This window comes from Podarcis pityusensis, assembly GCF_964106645.2.
Source record: "Podarcis pityusensis genome assembly, chromosome: 1".
Lineage (NCBI taxonomy): Eukaryota > Metazoa > Chordata > Lepidosauria > Squamata > Lacertidae > Podarcis > Podarcis pityusensis.
The window spans coordinates 135,857,646-135,880,286 of record NC_138028.1 but is presented as its reverse complement, the minus strand read 5'-3'; the positions used below and the strand labels follow the sequence as shown (position 1 = coordinate 135,880,286).

The 22,641-nt window shown below is 44.2% G+C and overlaps 1 protein-coding gene and 1 long non-coding RNA gene across 2 annotated transcripts in view; one reads left to right on the top strand and one right to left on the bottom strand.

Moving 5' to 3' along the window:
* Nucleotides 1–2,369: 2,369 nt before the first annotated feature.
* LOC308484751 lies at nt 2,370–3,973 on the top strand. The gene is made up of 3 exons (XR_013990102.1): nt 2,370–2,538; nt 2,932–2,980; nt 3,497–3,973. It is a non-coding gene; the product is annotated as an uncharacterized lncRNA (long non-coding RNA).
* Nucleotides 3,974–6,465: 2,492 nt separating this feature from the next.
* The window catches only part of RAMP1 (receptor activity modifying protein 1), a 33,720-nt gene continuing 17,544 nt past the window's right edge, over nt 6,466–22,641 (bottom strand). The window contains exon 3 of the mRNA XM_081019664.1: nt 6,466–7,807. Within this exon, the coding sequence (XP_080875790.1) occupies nt 7,552–7,807 (256 nt within the window). The 3' untranslated portion in view covers nt 6,466–7,551. The remainder of the gene's footprint in view (nt 7,808–22,641) is intronic.

Below are 22,641 nucleotides of genomic sequence, written 5' to 3'. Positions count from 1 at the left end.
ATGGGGGTCCATGCTGTGGGCTTGCCCTCTGCCCATCTCACCCCTGGCAGGAGGGGGGAGATGAGCCCTTTGCTCCTCTTCCAGTTCCTGCCACTTGCCTGCTCTGGGCACAGGGAAAGGCAGGGACGCCATCTTGGAAGGGAGTTTTCTTTCCTTTGTTCTTCCTTTGTCTTTGTTTCTTGGATCCCCCTTTTCAGCTCCCTTCTGTTTCCATAAGAGGCTTTTGCTCGCTCTCTCGCTCTGTCTTTCCCTCCCTCCTCTCGGCTCTGCTTTCCCCCCAGGCCTCTTTTCTGGCCTGCAGCCCTTGGGGCGCCTCTGGACTTGAGAGGGAAGCCTAGGAAAGGGGTTCTCCTTTGGGGAGATGGAGCTTTCTCCTGACTCCTGGGGGGCCTGGAATCCCCCTGAATTTAGCAGCAGTCCAGGCTGAGGAGGTTTGGGGCGACCTGCCGAGGGGCCTGATCCTGCGGCTCCAGCCCTTCAGAAAGTGCTGGGAGGCCGGGAAAGGGGGGTGGCCCCTGCCTCGCCCTCCCCTGGGATGCCCACAGTGACCCCTGGACGGAAATGCCTGGCTAGGACCCACCAGGGCCCCTTCAGCCAAGGGCAGCAGTGGGGGGGGGCCTTCAGGAAAGCCCCCCTGGTTCAGGCCGGGCTGGAGACCAGCAGGATGGCAGGGGGGGGGAGGAGAGCTGCCCCTCTCCTTCTCCCTCGGGAGACTCCTCTTCTTGGGCAAAGACAAACCAACATCATGGATCCTAGTTCTCCCTACAGAGAAGGGACTTACCATGGTGAGGACCAACATCTGCCTCCATCTTGGTGAGGGAGAAGGAAGGCCTGCCTGCAATGTTTCGGGCCATGCTGTGAGATGCCTCCAAACCCTATTTCTTCAAGCATGAGGGTCTCCATGTGTTTTCTGTTCTCCAAAGGGACACAGACCCTGGATGCGTGGCTGTGACCCCATGCGCTCTGGCCGCTGCTTGGCAGAGAGCGGGGCAGGCGCTGGGCTTTTGTAGTATTATTTAAAATTGCAAATCTGTTTTGTAAAACCTTTTATAAAGCTTGTAACGATAAGTATATAATAATAACATTAACCTAATATGCTTGAAATCATTTGCATAAACTATGGCTGTAGTTAATTTCCCTCCTTAAAACTGGAGGAAGAACAAGAACGCCCAAGCCTTATTATGTCAAACTTCCTGAGTATCAGACTTGGGGAGAAGAGCAAGGACCAGCTGGATGGAGATTCATCGAGTGGGAAGGGAACCTGAGGCTCATCCCACCCCCTGCAGTGCAGGAATATGCAGCCGTCCCTTAGGGGGACCAAACCTGCATCCTTGGGGTTATAAGCACCATGCTCTAAGCAACGGAGCAGCCACATTTAATTATCACAGAATATTAAAGTATGGGATATAAAGCAACATTAAGTAAATTGACTTTGGTGCAGTATGTGTTTCATAATATGTGCTTCACAATTATTTTGAATAAACGTTTTTCATACTGTATTGGAAGACAGAACATGACAATTGATGACACTTTTCAGCTGTTAATCATCAGGATATGGTTTATTTTATTACTCAGTTTCTATTGTGTGTCCCTTTCAGTTGTGTTCTCTATGTGTATTTGTTTTGTGAAATAACTGATTTCAGATTTGGTGGGGCTGGACAGTGGAAACATCTTCAAGCATATAAAAAACAACTAGCTGCTGGTCCCTCTCTTCCTGGGAGGCAGGTGTTTAGATGTGGTCATATAAGACTACCTTTCAGCCGCTTCTTGACAATAGCATCAGCTCAAGCAATGCCTGTGCAGAACTCTGAAGCTACCAATCTCCCTAACCTCACCAAAGGCTCAGCAGTAAGGGTGGCTTTGGGCACATACACCAGTACAGTCGTACCTTGGAAGTCGAACAGAATCTGTTCCGGAAGTTCTGATAGGCTGCAGGAAGCTCCTGCAGCCAATCGGAAGTTGCGGAAGCCCCGTAGGACATTCGGCTTCCAAAAATAGTTCAAAAACCGGAACAGTCACTTCCAGGTTAGCGACGTTCGGGAGCCAAAACGTTTGGGAACTAAGCTGTTCAACCTCCAAGGTACGACTACATTAAAAGCATGTGGCTTCCTCATAAGAACTCCGGGTACTGCAGTTTGATTAGGACGCTGGGAATGCTGGCTCTGTTAGGGGTAAAAGACTGTCCCCAGGATCACTCAGATGAAGCCATGGGCTTTAGATGTGTGTTAGATGTGCTTTAAATGCATGTTGTAGATGTGGTCTTTATCTCATAGGCAGCATTGTTAAGCATGCATCCTTCTGACTTCATTAAGGAGAAAGCCAATGAGGTCAGAATGATGCACACTTAACAGTGCTGTCTATGAGATACAGCCTTACACACACCTCTTTGCTACTGATTGGATTTGCCCATTTGGTGAGGTCAGAAAAACTGGTAGCTTATGGAGATCAGTGGTTGTTAACAGTTAATACTAGTCATTTAGGTAGGGTATGCTACATTCCACTCTGCTAGTTCAATACACTGGCAAAGCCATTTACCAGGTAGGACACCAGGGAGAATTAATACTTTTAGCATCTTTGTATGGAAATACATTTTGGGGAAGGTATCTGTGGACATTAGAAAACTGAGTAGTTTTCTTCATATCAAGAGATGCAGAAGTCAGGGAAGTCATTTGGTCTTTACCAAATTATTTTACTTCCACAAAAAGTTCCTGTTATGACAGTTCCCTTCTTGAATTTTGATGGCATATATTCCAAAATTCTGATTAGAGCTCTGAGACACCCTTAACAAGGAAGGTTTCACTTAGCTGGTATATCAGTTTATCTCCTACCCACACAAGAGCCCGGGGGGGCCCTGACATCTGGTCACTAGAAAGAGATTCTGTATCTCCCCCTGCCCCTCAATGCCTTCCTCTTTTTAATTTTGTCTGTCAGGCACTTTCCTCCAGGACACAAGAGCAGGAGAGCCTGGAGACATGGAGCTGTGAGTAACCAGATATTTTGCTTCCTCCTGCTTTGGGGTCTGTGGATTCTCTTAAATCCAGCCACTCAAGGTGAAGAGGGCTTCTGCGTGTTGAGCTGACCAGTGCAGAAGCAGCTGTGAGATCCTGCCCCAGATGACTGTGCAGTGCAAGTGACAGGATCAGCCAGTCTTATGCTGATCATATGGAGGCCGTCATGAAGCTGATTGGTGGGAGAGCCTAGATGGTGCCTAGTTAAGCCATGAATTGGCTGCTCCAAGATGTGGGGATGGCTTCACTGGTCTTTAAAGGGATTCAGCAAATTCACAATGGGTCCGGCTATCAAATGGCCACTACTCATGGTGGCTCTGATCTCCCTCCCGGTTCAGAAGTAGTATGCCTCTGAATGTGAATGATCCCAGGGAGAGAGCTTGTGTTTCTTGTGTCCTGGGGACATCTGGTTGTCCACTGTTGTGTGAAACATGCTGCTGGACTAGATTGGGCTCTTACGTTCTTATGAGCGCTTTTCATCTTTTCAGGTCCAGAGTTTGCTCTTCTACATCCCCAGGAGCCTCTGTCCAGCACACCATCCCCTCCCACTGCTAGCAGCATGCAGAATACCAACCCCCTGAGGGTGAGAGCTGAGACTCCCGCCCTCCCTGCAGTGATGGCAGCAGTGGTGCAGGGAGCCACCAGTCCAGGAAGCCAACCACACCTTTCCTCTGGAGGGGAGCGAACTGTGATTCCCAAGAAGGTGCTCCTTGACACACAGCCCAATGGAGTGGAAGATGAAGGCAAGGCAGTTGCTCTGTCCCATGTCATTCTTTGGAGGCAAGAAAGCCAGTGTCGTTTAGAAGAGGCAGATACTGTTTTGGTCTTATCCTGTTTTGTTTTTTGCTATGTTACTTTATTTCTTCTACAGATGATGATAGCATAAATCAGGCTAATTGAAAGCAGGCTTTACATCTTTGATACCATAGCAGTTGGTGTCACATAAAATTAATAAGCAACGCCCAGTTTCAGTGTTGAGTTTCTGTGGTTTCTCCATAACACAATAGATCACTTGCAATTTTTGCAGGGGCTCATTTTTTGGGGTCCTGAGGGCAACCCAGGATAATAAGCGATATCCAACCTCACTCTCTACAGTTTTATATGAAGTGCTGAAACTGGAGAGGGAAATCTGACTTCCCCTTCCTGCTGCCATGGATATGTCTAGGACCATTGCACTTTAGTCAGAGCTGCAATGTCCGCAGGGCCAAACAATTCCTTCCCTCTTCCCTGACATTTCTCCAAACCAGGGAGCACACTACACCAGATCTGGCATAGTTTATTCCTTTCCCATTGTTCCTCCTGGTTAGATTACTGTAATGTGCTCTGCATGGGGCCACACTTGAAGACAGTTTGGATGTTGCCACTAGTGCAAGTGCTTACTGTTTCAACTACTCAGAATCACATAGCACAGTGCTATTTTTCTAGAAAAAGAGGTGCTGGGGCTCACCATGAATGCCTCCTCCCTTGTTCTCTTATATTGGCAATGGTGCCCACCTGAGAGGTGCCAGAACTGAGTTCTGGCAAGTTTGGGCTGAAAAAAAGCCCTGTCTGCATTGCCCTAATGCTAAAAAGAATGACTTTTTTGTTGTTGCCCTGCACTACTGAAAATTCAAAAGCATGTTGGAGAAATTCCCTAGAGAAAAGGACAGGGAAAGGGAAATTCTGGCATCTTTCTGGAAGAAATAGTCTGAAACGTAGAAAAAGTAAGTTAATGGGCATAATGGTTCTCATGGTCATTCTAGTGCATCAGCTTTGCTTTCATAATGGTGGCAAACAATGTTGCAGTTGGATTCATTTGTCCCTGATTAACACTGGGACGCGGGTGGCGCTGTGGGTTAAACCACAGAGCCTAGGACTTGCCGATCAGAAGGCCGGCGATTCGAATCCCTGCGATGGGGTGAGCTCCTGTTGCTCGGTCCCTGCTCCTGCCAACCTAGCAGTTCGAAAGCACGTCAAGTGCAAGTAGATAAATAGGTACCACTCCGGCGGGAAGGTAAACGGCGTTTCCGTGCACTGCTCTGGTTCGCCAGAAGCGGCTTAGTCATGCTGGCCACATGACCCGGAAGCTGTACGCCGGCTCCCTCGGCCAATAAAGTGAGATGAGCACCGCAACCCCAGAGTCGGTCACGACTGGACCTAATGGTCAGGGGTCCTTTTAAGTATGAAGGCATAGATAGGTTCATTCCAGGTTACCCTGGAAGCAAATGAATTTTCATAGGTAGGTATTTAGTGTCTGTGAATTGCACAGATTCTTAATTGCTTTGAAAATAAAGTTGACCTATGTTTGTTGAGTACATCTATAGTCAGTGTTGTGTAGAGATTCAGCTTACTTCTCATTAGCAAGTTTTATTGGTCAGAATCTATAACAATCATATTGCTTTAAGAAAAACACTGTCAATGGGATTGTTTTGAAGGGCTGCCAATCACAGGCAATGGTGGTGGGGCCGTGGCGAGCCTCCTGGCTTGCTTTTGGGCTTTTAATAGCATGGATCATATCCAATCCTGCTGTTAAAGGCACAGGATCTTTCCCCACTTCCCACCCCTCCCACCCTTTGGAAGTACTAGTGGAAGTTCCCACATTAATCAAATTTGTTTTAATGCCAAATCACAACATGGAGACATAGTACGGGCACCTCCCTTGATGCTTCTACTTCAACTGCCAACGCAATCACCACCACAAACGCCTGTTCCCATGTTGCAAGTTACACCCCCCCCCCCGTGTCCTTGTGCTAGTACTTCCTTCTTAGTTCCCAGGCTCTGTTCCCACCTTATGTCCTCGGCAGGAATGGGAAACCTGTGGCCCTCTAGATGTTACTGACCTACCCTCTGTCCCGGCTACCCACCAGGGCACCATAGACTCTTCAGGGATGGACGGGGGTTGGGCAGAGCTTTTGAATGGGAGTTCAGCACTGCTCCAATCAGCCCTGAAGTCACAAATTCCTCTGGTTTGCTGAGAGCACATGAATTTCTGTTGACAGTATCTGTTAATCTGGTTCACATATTACATTTCCCCAGGAGAGTCCACTGTCTGGAAAGCTTGAGACTTCTTGAGTGAAGGGGTGTGTGGGGTGTGCTATTATATGAAATGTAAAGTAAAAGCAGTAATTGAAGCAACTTGGCTTTTTTCAGCAAACTTCTACATTTTGGTTGCATTTTATTCACTTACTTTAAAAGAATAAGTGATCTGTGTTGCTACAGCAGCAAGTCTTCCTCAGATACCAAAACAGAATCCTGTTATTTAAAATTACAATGGATACTTGACATTGGATTCCATTCTCTCTCTCGCACATTCATGTCACATCAATGACATGAAAGCCCTGCAAATGGTAATTACTTGGTAGGGAATTCCTCCAATGTTAATAAACTGTTAGGGTTTTGCTGCTGCTGTTTGCAAACAATGTTAGCAATAATTTATTTACTAATTAATGACAGAAGTTCATCACAATTCAAATCCAACTTTTCAAAGACCTAGGATACATTTTAATTGCTACAGAATGGTTCCTCACAGAATACATTATGTGGCTGATTATTGGCAAAACATATAAATAATAATTTGCTAGAGCTTCATCTCCTCCACTATCAGCAGTCAAAATGAATTGAGGGCATGCCTGCACCAGCTGCTTTTGTGTGTCATTTACTCCTGAATGCACTACAATTAACATCTGCGCTTTACAAGGCATCCTGACAGTGTCCTAATTGGTACACACCACAAAATTTGAAAGTTTAGGCTTCTTTAATTTGGTCTTGCTCTTCATATTATACACCTTATACTTGTTTGTACAAATCTCCTGCTCTCATTCTGGCCACTGCTCTGCTGTTCTCCTAGAGCTGGAACTTTGCTTTCTTTTGTTCTATTCCGATATTGCATAGCCCCGGTCACTTCTCAGTTCCACAAAGATGGAGGGTGCCTTTCCAAGATGGTTCCCAGCTGCAAGTTACCTAACCCAAAGAACAGCCCACAGTCCTAAATACAGTGGACCCTCCGGATACGAACTTAATTCATTCAGGGGGTCCTTCTGTACCCCGAAAAGTCCGCAACATGAGGCACCAGTTCTGCGCACGGCGCGATAGAGCGCTTCTGCACATGCACTCGTGGCGAAACCCGCAACTATACACTTCTGGGTTTGCCGCGTTTGCAACCTGAAAGTTATGTTACCCAAAGGTAACGTAACCCGAGGGTCGATGTAAGTATGTGTGGCTGAAGGGCATCAATTGAAAACCAGAAATAACCCAAAGGCAAAGGGAGTCTGAAGGTGACGTTGGTGCAGGCATGCCCTTAGCATGATCAAATCATGAATACAGGAAAAGAATTTGGCTGTTGAAAAAAGTGGTTCAGTCCTTGATGCTTTTTCTTGGCTTCAGCAAAATTCTTGTTAGCTAGAGAATGTGGAGTTACAACATTTTTCTCTGGGTAGCATTGCCTAGAAATACTCTTTTTTGGGTGTTCACAAGAGGAGTAACAAAGCTGTTCCTCAGCACAGCTGGCTTGGGGTTCTGCTTCAGTCGCTTCTAAGGGTCGGAGACTTTGGGGTTGTGAAGAACTTCAGACAATGCCTTCACTGCGTTTGCTCCGCCACACAACCAGTGCTGTCATGAGCAGCGTGACAAAAATGGGTACCAATATGAACGGGCACAATATGGTGTTCGGGGGGTCTCTCAAAGCCCTTCCCGAGACAGGGCAGTTTTTGAAGTAGTGCTTGTGAATCGCTATGAAGAATTCATCCACCAGCTGGTTTGGCCAGAAGCAATGCATTCTCCCAGCAATCTGGTAGGTACAATTGGTCAGCTCCCCATACCAGCTGAAAAAGAGAAAAGGACACTTGTTAGTAGGCAGCCGCAATTAGGGCCCATTTCGCACATTACAGAGCGGCAAAGCAGGAATTGCCACCAAAGTGTACACTCAGCTGTGGGCAGAGCCACACAGTATATATAAGGCACATTCAACACACAGTTAAAGCATGTGGCTCCCCCCACCCAGGAATCACGAGAACTGTTTCACCCTCAAAGAGCTACAATTTTGAGCACCCTTAAAAAACTACAGTTCCCAGGATTCTTTGGTAAAGGTGTGTGCTTTCAATGTATGGTGTTTGTCTGCCCAAAGTTGCAGCTACAGCTTCTTTATTAGTCTACCTGCATGATGCATAATTGCTCTGTGCCACACTACATTTAAAATGCATTGGGTATGCTCCTAAAATTATGGCAAGTTAGAAAATCAACAAGAGTAAATCAGCAACAAAACCTGCAGAATTCAATATTCTTTCAGGTGTCAACATTCAGAGCTCCAAGCTAAATGACAACCAGAGCAGTTTGTCTTTAGTATTTCTAATTGATTGTAATGAGTACATATAACTGAGCATTTTTATTTTTAATTTTTGATCGGAAAGACAAAAGCCCTGTTCAGGTTTTCAATGAATGTTTGGGGGCAGGAGCTCCATTTCTTCACATGCCCATTTCTTCATACGTTCATAGGCATATGAAATTAATGTGTGCATAAATTCCTACCGCATGGTCTGTATGCACATAGTTTCCTATGCAGATATTATGACCCACCTGTGGATTCCAAAGCACATACCAAATCACATATTCACTCTCCATACATTTCTAAAGCACAGCAAGACAAAAACGGATGGTTCAAAGGTCAAGCATTGTTGGGGACTGGCAGAACTTGGACGCATGTGTGTTGGATGCTGGGGGGCTGGAAACTGACTTGGGAAGAGGGACCCATCAATTTAGGGGTGCAGTGACTCCCCAGGAGGCAGGAACCAGGGTCAGAAGAATAGTCAGAGCTCTCAGGGATGGAGGGCAGAACAACGGGCTTGGGGGAGTGAAATGGAGAGGCTGATCTCGTAAGTGGAGGGATGAGTGGACCCCCACCATCTGCCCCACCGTCTCCTAGAACCAGGAGAAGACTGAAGAGGGAAGGGCAGCAGCAGCAGCTGCCATGTGTGGTGCCCTGTTGCTGAAAAGCAGACTGGGAACAGTTGCCTCAATGTTAGAACCTGAATGCAAGTGTTCTCATAGAGTCCTGCAGAGAAGCTACTGTAAGTGATTGCTTTTGACAATAATCAACTACCTGCTGTGTGCATTGCTTTGGCTGGGACGTGTATGGAACAAGTGGGTCATTTTATCTGAAAATAAATGCCAGTGGCACAACTAATATTTTTATACCCAGAAGTGGCTGTTAATTTACAATGCCCCATGACTTCAGAGTGATCCAAAAGCAAGAGGATATGGTTAAATAGGGTTGCCATATATCTGTGTTTTCCCAATCATTTCTTCTTTGGGGACTAACATTTTGGGACCAACATTTTACAGGAAATGTCCAGTTTCTTTCTTTCTTTTTGGCACATGCACACTTGGGAGGGTGATGGCGTTGAACTGCTGTGCCCCGGAAGCGCTGTGTGGAGCGGTCGCTTTGGCCGGAGGAGAGTGTGCAGAGGAGAGCCATTGGAAGATGAGGTGGGAGCTGGGTCCTGTCTCTGCCCCCAGCCTGCCATCATCAGTGCCGCTGCCAGGCCTGCGTGCCTCTTTCCCTGGCTCAGGCTGGCTGTAGCTGCGGCGGAGAGGTGCTCTGAGCTCTGTGGCCACGGCCAGCCCCAGCCAGGGAAAGAGGCGGGCGGGCCTGGGGGGGGTGGCACATACCGCCGCCAGGTATGTTCACATGTTATTCAGGAGACATATCACTTGGATTAAGGATGCTGGGCCAGAAGTGTTTCAATGTGACAAAACAAATAAAAACCCTGCTGTTTCAGGGATCAAATGTGTGTTTATGGCCATCCCATAAGCATTGGATGCAGAATGATGCAGTAAACGAGTGGCAACTCTGGGCTGATAATTATTAGTTAGTTAGTTACGTAATTGATAATTATTTAACTTTGGTGATTGATTAATTGTCTTCAAGATTTGGCAACCACAGTTAGCACATCCTAGTATTCTTGCATAAATAAACAAGAGCATTTGAGTCCTCCCATGAACCACGATGTTCTTCATCATTTAAAAGCAAGTTCACAGTATCAAAAGAAGCAAGGGGAAAAGTGAATGTGCCAGCAGGGACTCAATTTACATAGCAATTAAAGCAAATCCAAAATAATCATGAGCAAGAAGCACTGGCAATGGGAGCACTCAGTGAAATATCGCACAGTGGGAAGCATCTATCACAGCTCATGTACAATCTAGGGGAGAGGAGGGAGCCATTACACTTTCACAAATTGTACCCTGGTAAGTCAAGCACCCCCAGGAACAGAGAGAAATTCAGGTCTCATTCAGAGCAAATCTATCAAATCTGCCCTTTCTGAAACAACATGCAAATGAAACACAGCTGTCCTTCAAATTTGCACTTATCCAAATTTTGCTGTGCAGTTTACCAATCAATCACAATAACAGAGAAATATGAAGGGGAACTGCATATAAAAATGTGTTTATTAGGAGAAATATGCATGAAAATGATGAATTTAAACAAATAGTAAATTGCTGCAAAATGTTGAGAACTGAATTTAACTTTGGAAAAGTGCAAAACCAAGACGGCCAAAACTGACAGATCCTTCCACCCCAGAGACTCCCACCTTTATCGTCTACCTGCTGTTCAGCACAAGACACAATGCCCCCCCCCAAAAAAACCCCAACCCCAGAAAAAAGAGATACACCCCAGAGAAAGCTCTACGCCGTAAGTGGTCGGCCTAAACATAGCTCATCATATTATGTAGAATTGCAGAAAAACAAACGTGACGCTTCGGTCATTCCCACTCACTATTGTTCTGGAGTTCATAACGTTCTATTTTGTTATGACAAGTGTTCTTTACATGTTAAGCAATGCATTTTTATATTTTCATTCTGTTACATGATTTGCCCTAAAAGATACCGTACATTTCCCAACAACTTTGCTATTTCTATGAACACAAGTTAGAAAGAAACCAAATGGCAGACAGAAGCTTTCTGACACTCTTAAAAGTAGGAAGTGAGGAAGGTGGCTGAGTGTTTCTCCTTGGGGAAATCACTTCAGAATAACACTTGGCAGAGAATAATATTTCGTACAGAACAAGATTTTCATGCAGATAACTGCATTGTGCCACAGAGATATTAAAGAGGAAACAGAGGCAACTCCAGCCTTCCCCACAGTCTCAGAAAATGAAATATTCAATGCAAGCCGCAAATAAAATACTCCGTGGAGGGAGCTTATTATGACACAAGGAAATTGCTTCAGAATCTGTCTGAAGGAATCCTAAAGATGTTTCACATTAGAGGATCCATAAAAGCTGTTATATTATACTCATATTTTTAAAATGTGCCCCTTCTAACAAATGCTACAAATAACCAAGAGCATTTGATCCAACTTCCGTAGGCTAAGAAGCACCTGCCCAACTATTATGAGTGGCCTTCAAGGACGACAACCTTTGGCTTCCTGCCTTCAGCATTTCACACAAGTGAAGTCACAGAGTTCCTGATGGACTCTGAAGACCTAGATGCGGTAATGAGGAAAACCAAGACCACTGATTTGCCTAGAAAATGAAAATTAGAAAATGAAAAGAGAAGTGTTTGGGGTTTTTCTGCCTACACTTCTTGTACAGAGTGGGGTGGCTCCTCACAAATAATATTTGTAATTTAAAATTATCTCTCTTTAGTTAACACTTTTAGTGTGGCTTTTGACTAAACAAGTATAACAATAAAATGGTAATTTTGTTCTTCCAGTTTATTGAGTAACGCAGAGTCGCTGCAGCATTTTGGGATAACTTTGTGTTATCCTTTGGCTCTTATGTTTCCAGAGGAAGTTACTGACAAGGCTGACAAAGTGGAGTTATAATAAATGGACTGTGAAAAGGCATGTTCTGAAGATAAATACTAAATGAAGAATTCATATTTATGTTGCTTTACTAATTTGTTACAGTCTTCGGAACTGTATTTTACTGCACTTCTGACTCACTTCTAGAAAGAATAATCTTGAAATCACTCACCTGGCACTTTTGTCAACTATCCCTGAGGTATCACTCCAGAAGCAGGCAAAAAAATTGGTGCTGGATCTTATAATGGAAACAAGTGTCAACTGCTGTTGCTAAAAACCAAAGTGACAAAACATTCCAGTCTAAACTTTAAAAAATGGGTGTGGAACATCTGTGTATGAGTTCAACTAATAAATTAGTTTGGGTGAGGAGCAATTAAAAAGACATTGCTGTGTATGTCTCCTGTAACACAGTTGGCCCAGTTAGCACTGCCATCTAGACAGCTTTATCTCTTTGGAGGCGCCATGAAACCATTCTCTTTGCATTTGTTTATCACTCTTTCTTTTTTTCCTTATCTAGTAAAGTCTTTTATAATCAGTAGGTGCTCAAAATAGCATTATCTTCAGAGTACTTCCTATAAAAGAAGGATGAAGAATTCGGGTCTGCACCAAGGAAGCACTACAGCCATTTGGCCTTCATCTGAGCCAGAATCACTTCCTAAGAGTTTGGCTCTGCAAAGGAATTACATATCGATTGCCTACGCAACCAAAATAAGATACTAAGCTAAAACCCAAACTACAAGGCTGTTTTTATTTTCCTCGCCACTTAATGCAAGGACAGAGACAGAAAGAGAAGACATGGTCACTGGGGAAGGAAGGTGTTTTGAGGGGAGGTGCTTCACCACCTGAGCGCTAGATTCTCCAGGCAGATCCATTTTTCGAGCTTTTATCTTCTGCTGCACACATATTTCAAAAAGTTGCTTCTCAGAAGCCATGTGGGTTCTGGCAGGATTATGTGGTGCCAAAGTATAAACAATGATTTCCAAAATGCTCTTTTTACCCAGAGTTGACCTTTTTCTATTTGTCTCACTCATGCTAGCAAAGAGCTCTTCACATTTGCTCTAACTGAGACATGATACTTTGTTGAAAAGAAGATTTATGAGCAGGCACATTTCAGATTGAATGTCATTTTCTGCACGCGCACACACACCTGCTTTCACTCCAAATACCTTCAGAAATCACATGCACAAGCATTTTTTCTGTTTAAGGGAAACAGACAGGCCCCTCCCTGTTGAACTACAGGCACTTGAAGACAGCAGGCACTGGATTCTTGGCAGAAAAAAATAGTTTGCAAGCCTTAAAATTTCTCTACTACCCTTCATTCAAAGATCGGTTGGTTTACAATATAAACATACAAAAATACACACCATAGTAACAAACAAAAACAATAACTGCCACACAATTTAAAAGGCCATAGATTAGCCAAAGGCCTGGGAGAAGAGGAATGGCCTAGTGCCTAAAGATATAATCAAGCAAGACTACTAATTTTGGGCTTTATATCAGACTGATTGAGGCATCACAAGTCTTTTAATATCAAAGTTAATATGGAAATGTGGCACAGGAATATAAATCCTGAGTATGTTGGCTCACATACTCCTCCTCTACCTCCCTCCATGTGCCCCTTCCCCTCCCCTTTCCATGTTGGAAATAACCATAGTTTACCAAGACATCTGAATCAGAAAAACTGTAGTTTGCACTGGCCATAGTCTGCCCCTAAACCTGGAACTGAAATCACAATTTTAAGTGGGTTTCAATTCCTAATTTGGAAGCAGTTCAACTGTAACCAATTTATCTGATTCAATTATTAAGAGAATACTAGGGTTATCTCACACCCAAAGAAGGAAAAGGGTGCACAGCTCCAAGGTGGGAGGGGGGCAGAGTTTACAAACCCACAATGTTCAGCTCCATGACATCTGAACTGAGTCTTACTCAAACATTGCCACCTTCCTCCTTCAGGAGATTAGAATGTCATCATCGCGGCTACATTTGGAAATCTGGCTTGATTTAAAATAAAAAAATTGGGTGGCTAATGGGCAGCTCTCCAGATGTCCTTGGACTGCACTGCAACTCCCATCATCTTTGACCACTGGGCTATTCTGGCTGGGAGTTATGGGAGTTGGAGTCCAACAACACCTGGCATGCTAAAGGTCAAGGTCAAGGGACCCCTGACCATTAGGTCCAGTCGTGGCTGACTCTGGGGTTGAAGCGCTCATCTCACGTACAGCTTCCGGGTCATGTGGCAAGCATGACTAAGCCACTTCTGGCGAACCAGAGCAGCGCACTGAAACGCCGTTTACCTTCCCGTTGGAGTGGTACCTATTTATCTACTTTCACTTTGACGTGCTTTCAAACTGCTAGGTTGGCAGGAGCAGGGACTGAGCAACGGGAGCTGACTCCATCACGGGGATTTGAACCACGGACCTTCTGATCAGCAAGTCCTAGGCTCTGTGGTTTAACCCACAGCGCCACCCGCGTCCCACCTGGCATGCTACTCCTGCTTTAAAGTTGTTCTGTTTTTAAAGGTCGCACTATGGAACTGGGCTTTTAGGGTTTTGTTTTTTTGTGTTTTTTTTAAACAACCCTTTCCCTTAAACGAGTGACAGCTGATTTCGGTTCCCATTAGATTATTAAATAGCAGCCCCAAGAAAAATTCCCTGAGTGCAATGACAGCTGAGTGATTTATACTAACATGGAGCTCCTTTTGCTTTACCAGTTTCACATGGAGCCGTCCCATACAGACACCTTAGATGGGCACATGAAAAACTTTTCCCACAGTATAAATTCTACTCTTTCCTCAAAAATGTTTTGGCTTTTTTGTTTCGTTTGTTATCATTCTTTTAACATAAGCCAATTCGGGGGGGAACTAGTCCAAGCATTCTGATCAATTTACTTTTGGACCGAAGTTACAAAACAACAGCACCAAAAAGAATCACATTTGGCATGTCCAAGAAAAGCACGTTTTGTTTGCCAGCTCTCAGACCAGCGGGTGAGGCTTTAATTCTAAACAGACTTATTAGGAAGGAAGTCCTCCACATGGTTAAGATTGCGCTGCCAGCCTAAACAGCTGACTGAGGGGCAACTCCAGGGACCTCAGTCAGACTTTCACACGTTCTGGTGTGAGCTTAAAGGGTTTGTTACTTTCACCCTTTCCCAAAGAGAAATTTCCCGTGATCCTATTTCTGTTCCCTCCTTTCTAGCTTCATCTTGCAGTGTGTCTCAATATATTCTTTCATCTTCCCCAAAGATGCTAACTCTTGGTAAAACTCCTGAAATACTCTCAACTTATCTTTCATCAAGTTGTGAATGCTACCCATTTTATCTTTTATTAGGGTAATCTTTGCTTTTTTGACTGTACAGCTTTGGCCAGCAATTTGGAATTTTTATTACTATGCTCAAAAAATTCTCTTTTCAAGAATATCAATTCTCTTTGCACTTTTTACATATCTTTATTTTCTACATTTCCTGCTTGAAAAGTTTATTTGCTTCATAATACTTGTACTTCAGAGTGAGAAATCCATCTTTTAAAGTATTTTCTCTGGGAGCTCTCAATTTCTGCTGCTTACTCTATGGCCAGCAGGGCCCACCCCACGGGCACCCTTTTAACTAACAGTTTTTAACAGATCAATTGTTGCTGCTGCTGCTGCTCTGGAAATTGTAACACTGAAGTCCCAAAGGGAAAAAATGCATTTGTGCAAATACTTTGCAAGCCGCTTTTGGACTTTCAGAAAGGTCTGTGCCAAAAGTAAAATGTTATTAAGATAAATTTCTATTTATAAACATAGCTAAGCGGTGATATTGCTTATTTTCCCTATGTATCCAACTCAGAAAAACAAATGTTTGGCAGTAACAAATCAAAATGTGGCTTTGCTTTAGAAACAGCACTGTGGTTTCCATATTTAGCATGATGGCATCGGCATAGAATGTGCTGAGCTTCTATATTGGGGGAGGGGAATAACAATCTGGAGCAATAAGAACCTGTAGGAGGGATAATTCTGATAAGATGGAAGTACTATTTGTGAGTGGTTCCTCTGCCCCAGGAGGTGAGGTTGACTCTAGATGCAGCTGCATTAGCCATAAACTCAAGCACCAGATTCTAGTAGGTAGCCGTGTTGGTCTGCCGTAGTCAAAATAAATTAAAACAATTTTTTAAAAAGACTCGATTCTTTTAAGGGAGTTTATAAGTTTTTAAGAAGAGTCTTTTTAACTGTCTTTTTAAAGAATTGTTTTAACTTAAGCATCAGGTTCATGAGGGGCAGTATTTCAATATGAGTAGGAAAATAAGAGTACCTATAAACATTTTTTATATATAAAAAACCACTGAGTAAAATACTTTTAGACCACCTGGATCCTTGGACTGATTTACATCAATAAGAGAACCAATTTTTGATGTGGTGAAAGAGATGTGTTCATCACCAGTTACAATTTCAAATTCCTGCCAACCAACTCTGTCAGGAGGAACTGATAATGCATCATATTCTTTTGTGATTTCACTCTAGCTCTTCCATCACACTTTCGTGTACGTAGGCTTCTTTTCTGATCATGACATTTTTATAATTGCTGTTGTTTGCATATCTCGGTTTCCCATCAGGGCGGAACTTGAGAAACTCGTGGCTGAACTTGCCCTTGTGCCCAACATAACAACGCAAATAGAAATTGCTCATCATGGCTGCAGATGCCCACCGGCCCGACGGGAAACCAGCATGCCAGACTTTTCCTGAGTTGGGCAATAAGTGAGTAGAGGACGCAGTACAGAACTAGGACAGTGACTTTTACTATTTAAGTCAATAGATTAAAGTCAAGGCCACTGCAAGAAACTGAGCAGCTGCAGAGAAACTTGTAGTGATCCTTCGTTGGAAGATCCAGTTTGACTAAATATTCAAGTGTGATACAAGCAACAAATGCATTAAGAGCAGGAAATTATGACTCTATAGCACTGCCTCTAAGTCAAAAACTTGCCTTGGGCAGCAATTCTCTGCTTGCTTATCTGGAAGGAAGTCTCATTGAACTCAATAGGATTTGCTTCAGGAGAAAGGGCAGCCTAATTGTCATCAGTGACCAAACCAGGCCTGCAGAGGGGGGGAACTTTCAGTAATGGAAGAGAATGGCTCACATCTCCATTGACGCAACCACTTTCTACTAACTGCATCCATTTAAGTGCCAGATTTCTCAGCCTCCCCAGAACCACCGCACTTACTCTTCCATATCAATCATATTGATCCACTCCAAGCCATCTAAACAGCTGTGCTATAATAACTACTCAGATAAGTTCCCTTTAGAAACAGCAGTCAGGCTACCACAACAACGAATAGCATAATGAATCAGCTCATTTAAAAGGCTTATGCTGCAAGTGAACATGTACATATGAAGAAGTACATTTGCAAATGCTGTCTCCCGAATAACCAAAAGCCCCCTTGGCTTGCAAACTCAAGACAGTGAATAATTCAACATGGATTGTGCCAGGGCTTTTTAAAAAGAAAAATGGTGCTGGTACTATAATATAAAAATAATATTTTTTAATTTATACCCTGTCCATCAGGCTGGGTTGCCCCAGCCACTCTGGACTGCTTCCAACACATATAAAAACATAATAAAACATCAAACATTAATAGCAACAAGCTGATCCAATATAAAAAGTCAGAATAACTTTAAAATAAACAACTTATAACAAATAAAGCAATATTTAATAATTCATTATAATCTGATAGTAAACAGTAAAATTAAACATCAAATAAGAATTAAACGGTTTACAGGTTACATGTATCAATTACAATAAAGAATTACTAATCTACAATCAATAAAAATAATAGCAAATCACAATGCATAAAATACCACAAAACATACAAAACCATATAAAAGGATCAAACTGAGAAACAAGGACACAGAAAGTATAAAATTATTTTTTTCTAAATATCCCTAAACTCCTCTATTCCCAACTGCTTCTGCTTTTCTCAAAGTCCTGGTCTGGGAAGCTCCCAGGGCTGGAAGGTGGAAAAGCCAATGCCTGATGACCAACAGAAAGTCCTTCTCCCCTCATAGTACTCACCATGAAGTTAGAGCAAGTGCCACACTTTTAACCTTTGAGGGGGAAAGGTGCTGGCACTGCAAACCCTTGAGTACCCCCAGGTTGACAGGCGCGCAACTCCCCCCCACGCAGCTGCGGAAGGCAGGAAGCATTTCCCACAGCAGCACGGGGGAAGGGTCTATGTGGATCCCAGTTCCGCTACTGATTGATTGATTGATTGTGTGACTGTGGAAATGGATAAAAGCCCCCCTTCCAAACAATGACTATCATCAGTGCAGGTAAGAAAATAATTTAATTCTAATTTTTATCATTTACAATACTGTTTTATTTATTTTATAGTACATACATTTATTATTGCTTTCATTTTATGGATCAATGGTCTCGTTAGATAGTAAAATTCATGTTGAATTGCTGTTTTAGGGGTTGTTTTTAAAAGTCTGGAATGGATTAATCCATTTTCCATTACTTTCTATGGGAAAGCACACCTTGGTTTAAGAACACTTTGGTTTAAGAACGGACTTCTGGAATGGATTAAGTTCGTAAACCGAGGTACCACTGTATATTTGAATTTAAATTGTAATTTGACATTGATAAAATGTGGTTTATATTGGATTTTAATAACTGGAAATTAATAAAAATATTTATAAAAAAAAATAAAGCTCCCCTGATCAGGTTTGCGAGACTCTTGGCAAACATATTCTTGCCACCCACTGTAAGCTGCAGCCCATCTCTTGCACACCTCCCATGGCACCCTGTTTCCTCCACACCCTCCTGCCTCTGTCCCCCTCAGCAGGGAGTCACCAATCACCACCACTCATCTCTTCCTCCTCATTCTAAACACTGCCTTCCATAGCCTGCTTGGAGTGTTCGAAGGTCTGCAACTGCTCTTCTTGAGTCTTCCCCTCTTGTCTATTGGAGCTTATCTGGATTTTGCTGGGATAGATTACAGAGACAGGAACCTTTTGGTTTGAGTACTTCCTGCTCCTTCCTCTCAGTTTGCCTTCTCCAGACTGCAGTTCCCTTTCTACAATATCATCTCCTTGGAACGTAGAAAGTGGGTTATCGGCATGCTCATCCTTAGATCTGAAGGGGTTGGGTCAATAATGGAAAAGGACTCCTGCAAGTCGAACTCCTCCTGTCTCTGAGGGGTGGCAGGAATCATTCTGTGCTCTGCTGTACCTTTCACTGCCCCCTTGGTGTTTTCTGAGGTCTGTAACTGCTCCTCTGGCCCAGAATCAGTGTCCGAGGTGAGAGAGTGGAAGTGATTTTGCAGCTCCAAGGACACTGCATGGCTTGTGGCTGTCCTACTTCTGTGCATCACATTCCTCCAGAGGTTAGTCTCTTGCAATGGGCACCCCATCCATCTTGCTGTTCAGTCACAATCAACTCAGCTCTGTCAAGAAGCTCTGAACGTTGTCCTGTAGCTCAAAGTGTGACTAGACGGGTCTCAGGTTGCTGTACCTTCTCTTCCAGCAAGACATCCAGCTGCCACTTGCTACAACTGTACTGTTGCATTTCCCCCAGCAGGAAGACAAATATACCACAGGTGTTACAGGTCACTGCACTAGCTTCTTCGCCCTCCATGTCTCTTGGTCCTATGCATACCATGAGACAGTACTCTGGGCCTCCCCCTTAACCCCCCCCCCACTAAACGCCCTTGCAAACGTCCCTGTTTGCACGGCCTGTGAGCTCTCGGTCGGGAGCTTCCAGAAGCTGCAATCAAGGGCTGGCATTGCTGGGCACCTGCCTGAGGCCCACACTCCTGAAGGGCTGACTCCTGCGGCCCACTGGTCCTGCTCCATTAAGCTGTTGCTGCCTGTTCACTTGCCCCTCTGGGCACACAGCAAGAATGAGGAGATGGAATAACATGCTCCTGCTGCTTTTTGCTTTTCCTCTGGGTGGCTGTGAAGATTGTGCCCACGTGCGGCTGACCCAAAGGCTTTTTTCTGCCCAAGGCAAAGGACAAGATATTTATTGGTTATTTGGCTGAAAGATAATTCTTGCAGGCCATGATACAAAATGGATATGGGATTATTGATCAGTACATTGGATATTTATGATATAAATCTTTCTTCAACATAAAAAAAAAAAAATCCAGTTTATTTTCTGGTTGCATCCTGATTACCATTTGCAAATACTTTGCAGCTGTTTCTTTGCCACTGCTGATCTTGCTGTTCCACAAACAAACGGCATCTGCTTGAATCCATGAGAGAAAAAGCATGCTGGGTTCAAATAGGTGGAATCAGTCTGTTATTGTGGAACGAATGCTTAGAGGGCTTTCTTTCCCTTGGGGATGAGACTGTCTGATGTTTGGGGGAGGAGAAGGAGAACTGAAGGGACCAAGAAATGTTTGAAGCATCCTGGGGGTGGGGAGAGAAGCAAGAGGCCTTGAACCTCCTTAGGGATGTGCACTTCCCACCTTAAGCGCCATAGTCATTTTGTGTTGTCATATCTCTCTGGAAGCCTCCTTGTTGCAGCTGCACAGCAGTACCTCGGTTTATGAACTAATCCGTTCTGGAAGTCCGTTCTTAAACCAAGGTGTGCTTTTCCTAATGAGGCCTCCCACCACCAGTGCCCTTCCACAGTTCGGATTCCTTTCTTAGACCGAGGTAAAGTTTGCAAACTAGGACACCACTTCTGGTTTTGTGGAGTTCGTAAACCGAATAGCTCGTAAACAGGGCTGTTTTTAAACCGAGGTACCACTGTATCTGTATGAGAAAACCCAGCTACACAAAAAACTTCTAAGGGGCAACTTTAAAAAAAAACGAAGTGAGGAGGGAAATGCAATAGAAACATTTCTCTTCTGCTAGTACTTTTAATTTTCCTGGATTTGGTATCCTATCTGATACTGTGAGGCAGTTGTTTTCTTTTTAACCAGATGTTGTTATTTTCAGCTGTAAGGGGAGAGTTCTCCACTTCATATGTTCCTGCCAGAAATATATGTTGTTCTTAATTGCTTGCACTGTGTGCCAGGCAAGATCTACTTGCTTTTCTGCCCATCAGTACTGAGAAGAAACAAACATGAACAAGAGCCTCTGCTTAATTACAATAATGGATATATATGTGCTTATGCACCGTCTTCCTAGGCACACAGTGGATATTTTTACTCTTGCCCAACTGAAACAGCTGCACACCATGTTAGAGTATTGTGGGTTGAGAAGCGTGATGCTGTCACCCAAGGCTATTCCAGCGCAGGCCACTTGGACCAATGCGCCACTCCATGTAATCTGGAATCCAATTAAAATAGCTCAGTTGTCATCTGCTTCATCTCTAAAGAGAGTGAGGCAGATTTCAGCTTCTCATGGAGAACCAAACCACAAAGGATTAGTCACAGTGGAAAAAGAAGGAAAATTGTCATCGAAAATGTTTGAATGGTGCCTGTCATCTGCCAAAATTAGCACAATCCCAACAAATATCAGCCTAAATATTTCCCTCAGCCAAAGGATGCTATCGCATAAACTTTTGTCTTGGTGCTCTATTTCCTGATCAGAGTAGCAATTTGAAAGTGCTACAGTTTTTGCATATTCACTGTTGGATCTGCAGTAAACCAGTTGTTACTCAAAGAGCTCAGAAGTGCATCTGTCACAAGAGACCAAAAATCAACAACGATTACTTTAGATTAAGGCAAGTCTTAGCTGTAGGCAAAGGATGGGAAACCTGTAGCTGGGCTACCAATATCCCATTCCTTGACTAGTGCCACGTGGCTGGGGCTGGTGGGAATTCAAGTCCAAAAACATTTGGAGGGCCCCAGGTCCCCCAACCCTGCTGATCTAGGGCTGATGAGCACACTTTGGACAGGGCAAAAAGACAACCATTACGGGCTGTTATAAGAAAAAACTGCTCCTTTTCCCTGTATAGAGTCCTTAAGTGGGTTCCCTGGACCACAAGAGATCCTTTGTGGTGCCAAGGAATATATGAGAAATAAATCATTGCTGGGCCCTGAATAGATTCTAGCTTAGTGACTGAAATGGCATGGACAATGAATTGCTGACCTGAACTTCAGAAGGGAGCCTTAACTAAAAGATCCAGGAACTGGGTTCAGAAGCAGGGGCGGAGCTACCTGGCCCGGCACCTGGAGCAGTGTGGAGGCGGGGCTAGCCGGCCCGCAGGGGCAGGGCTAGCGGCCTGCATGGCGAGCGTCCTTAGCCACCCACCGCCCACGCAGCAAGCGTAAGGGGGGCATCGCTTACTGCCCTCGCAGCGAGCTTCCCTAGCCACCTGCCGCCCGCACGGCGAGCATTGGGAGGGGCGCTGCTAGTGGCCCGTGCAACAAGCATTGGGGTGCGCTGCTAGCCGCCTGCGGCAGCATCGTCCCTAGTGAGTATCCAGGGTGCTGCCTGTGCAGCGAGTGGGTGTGTGTGGAACGGTGATGTTACCCACCCTCACACCTGACACCCGGTGCGCACCGCACCCCCCCCCACACACACCTTCCTCCGCCAGTGTTTCAGTAAGCATTAAAAAACACCCTGATCCTGCCAGGTAATTCAATGTATGCTGTGGAAGAACATAAGCATTTCACAATTAGTTCAGAAAGTTCAGATTTTTGCAAACTTTCTTCAGAACTCAAGCTGCAATCTCTTCATAGGTTCCTATAACTGCCATCCTCTTACTTGATGATGCATCAGGAAGGCCCAACTAGAGAAGGGCCTGGAAGCTGACTATGTTGCATCTGAGGACAATCTTGCAATGAAATTATTCACAATTTCCCTTTAGATTTGCCCGGGGTCAAGTCTATTGGAGTTGAAGGCATGGTGGAACTTTGCCCACATGTTTTCAAAATGTATTTCTGATGCCTGACTTAAGTGTCTGCCTCTCAGTTTTGCTTTTTCCTCAGAAAA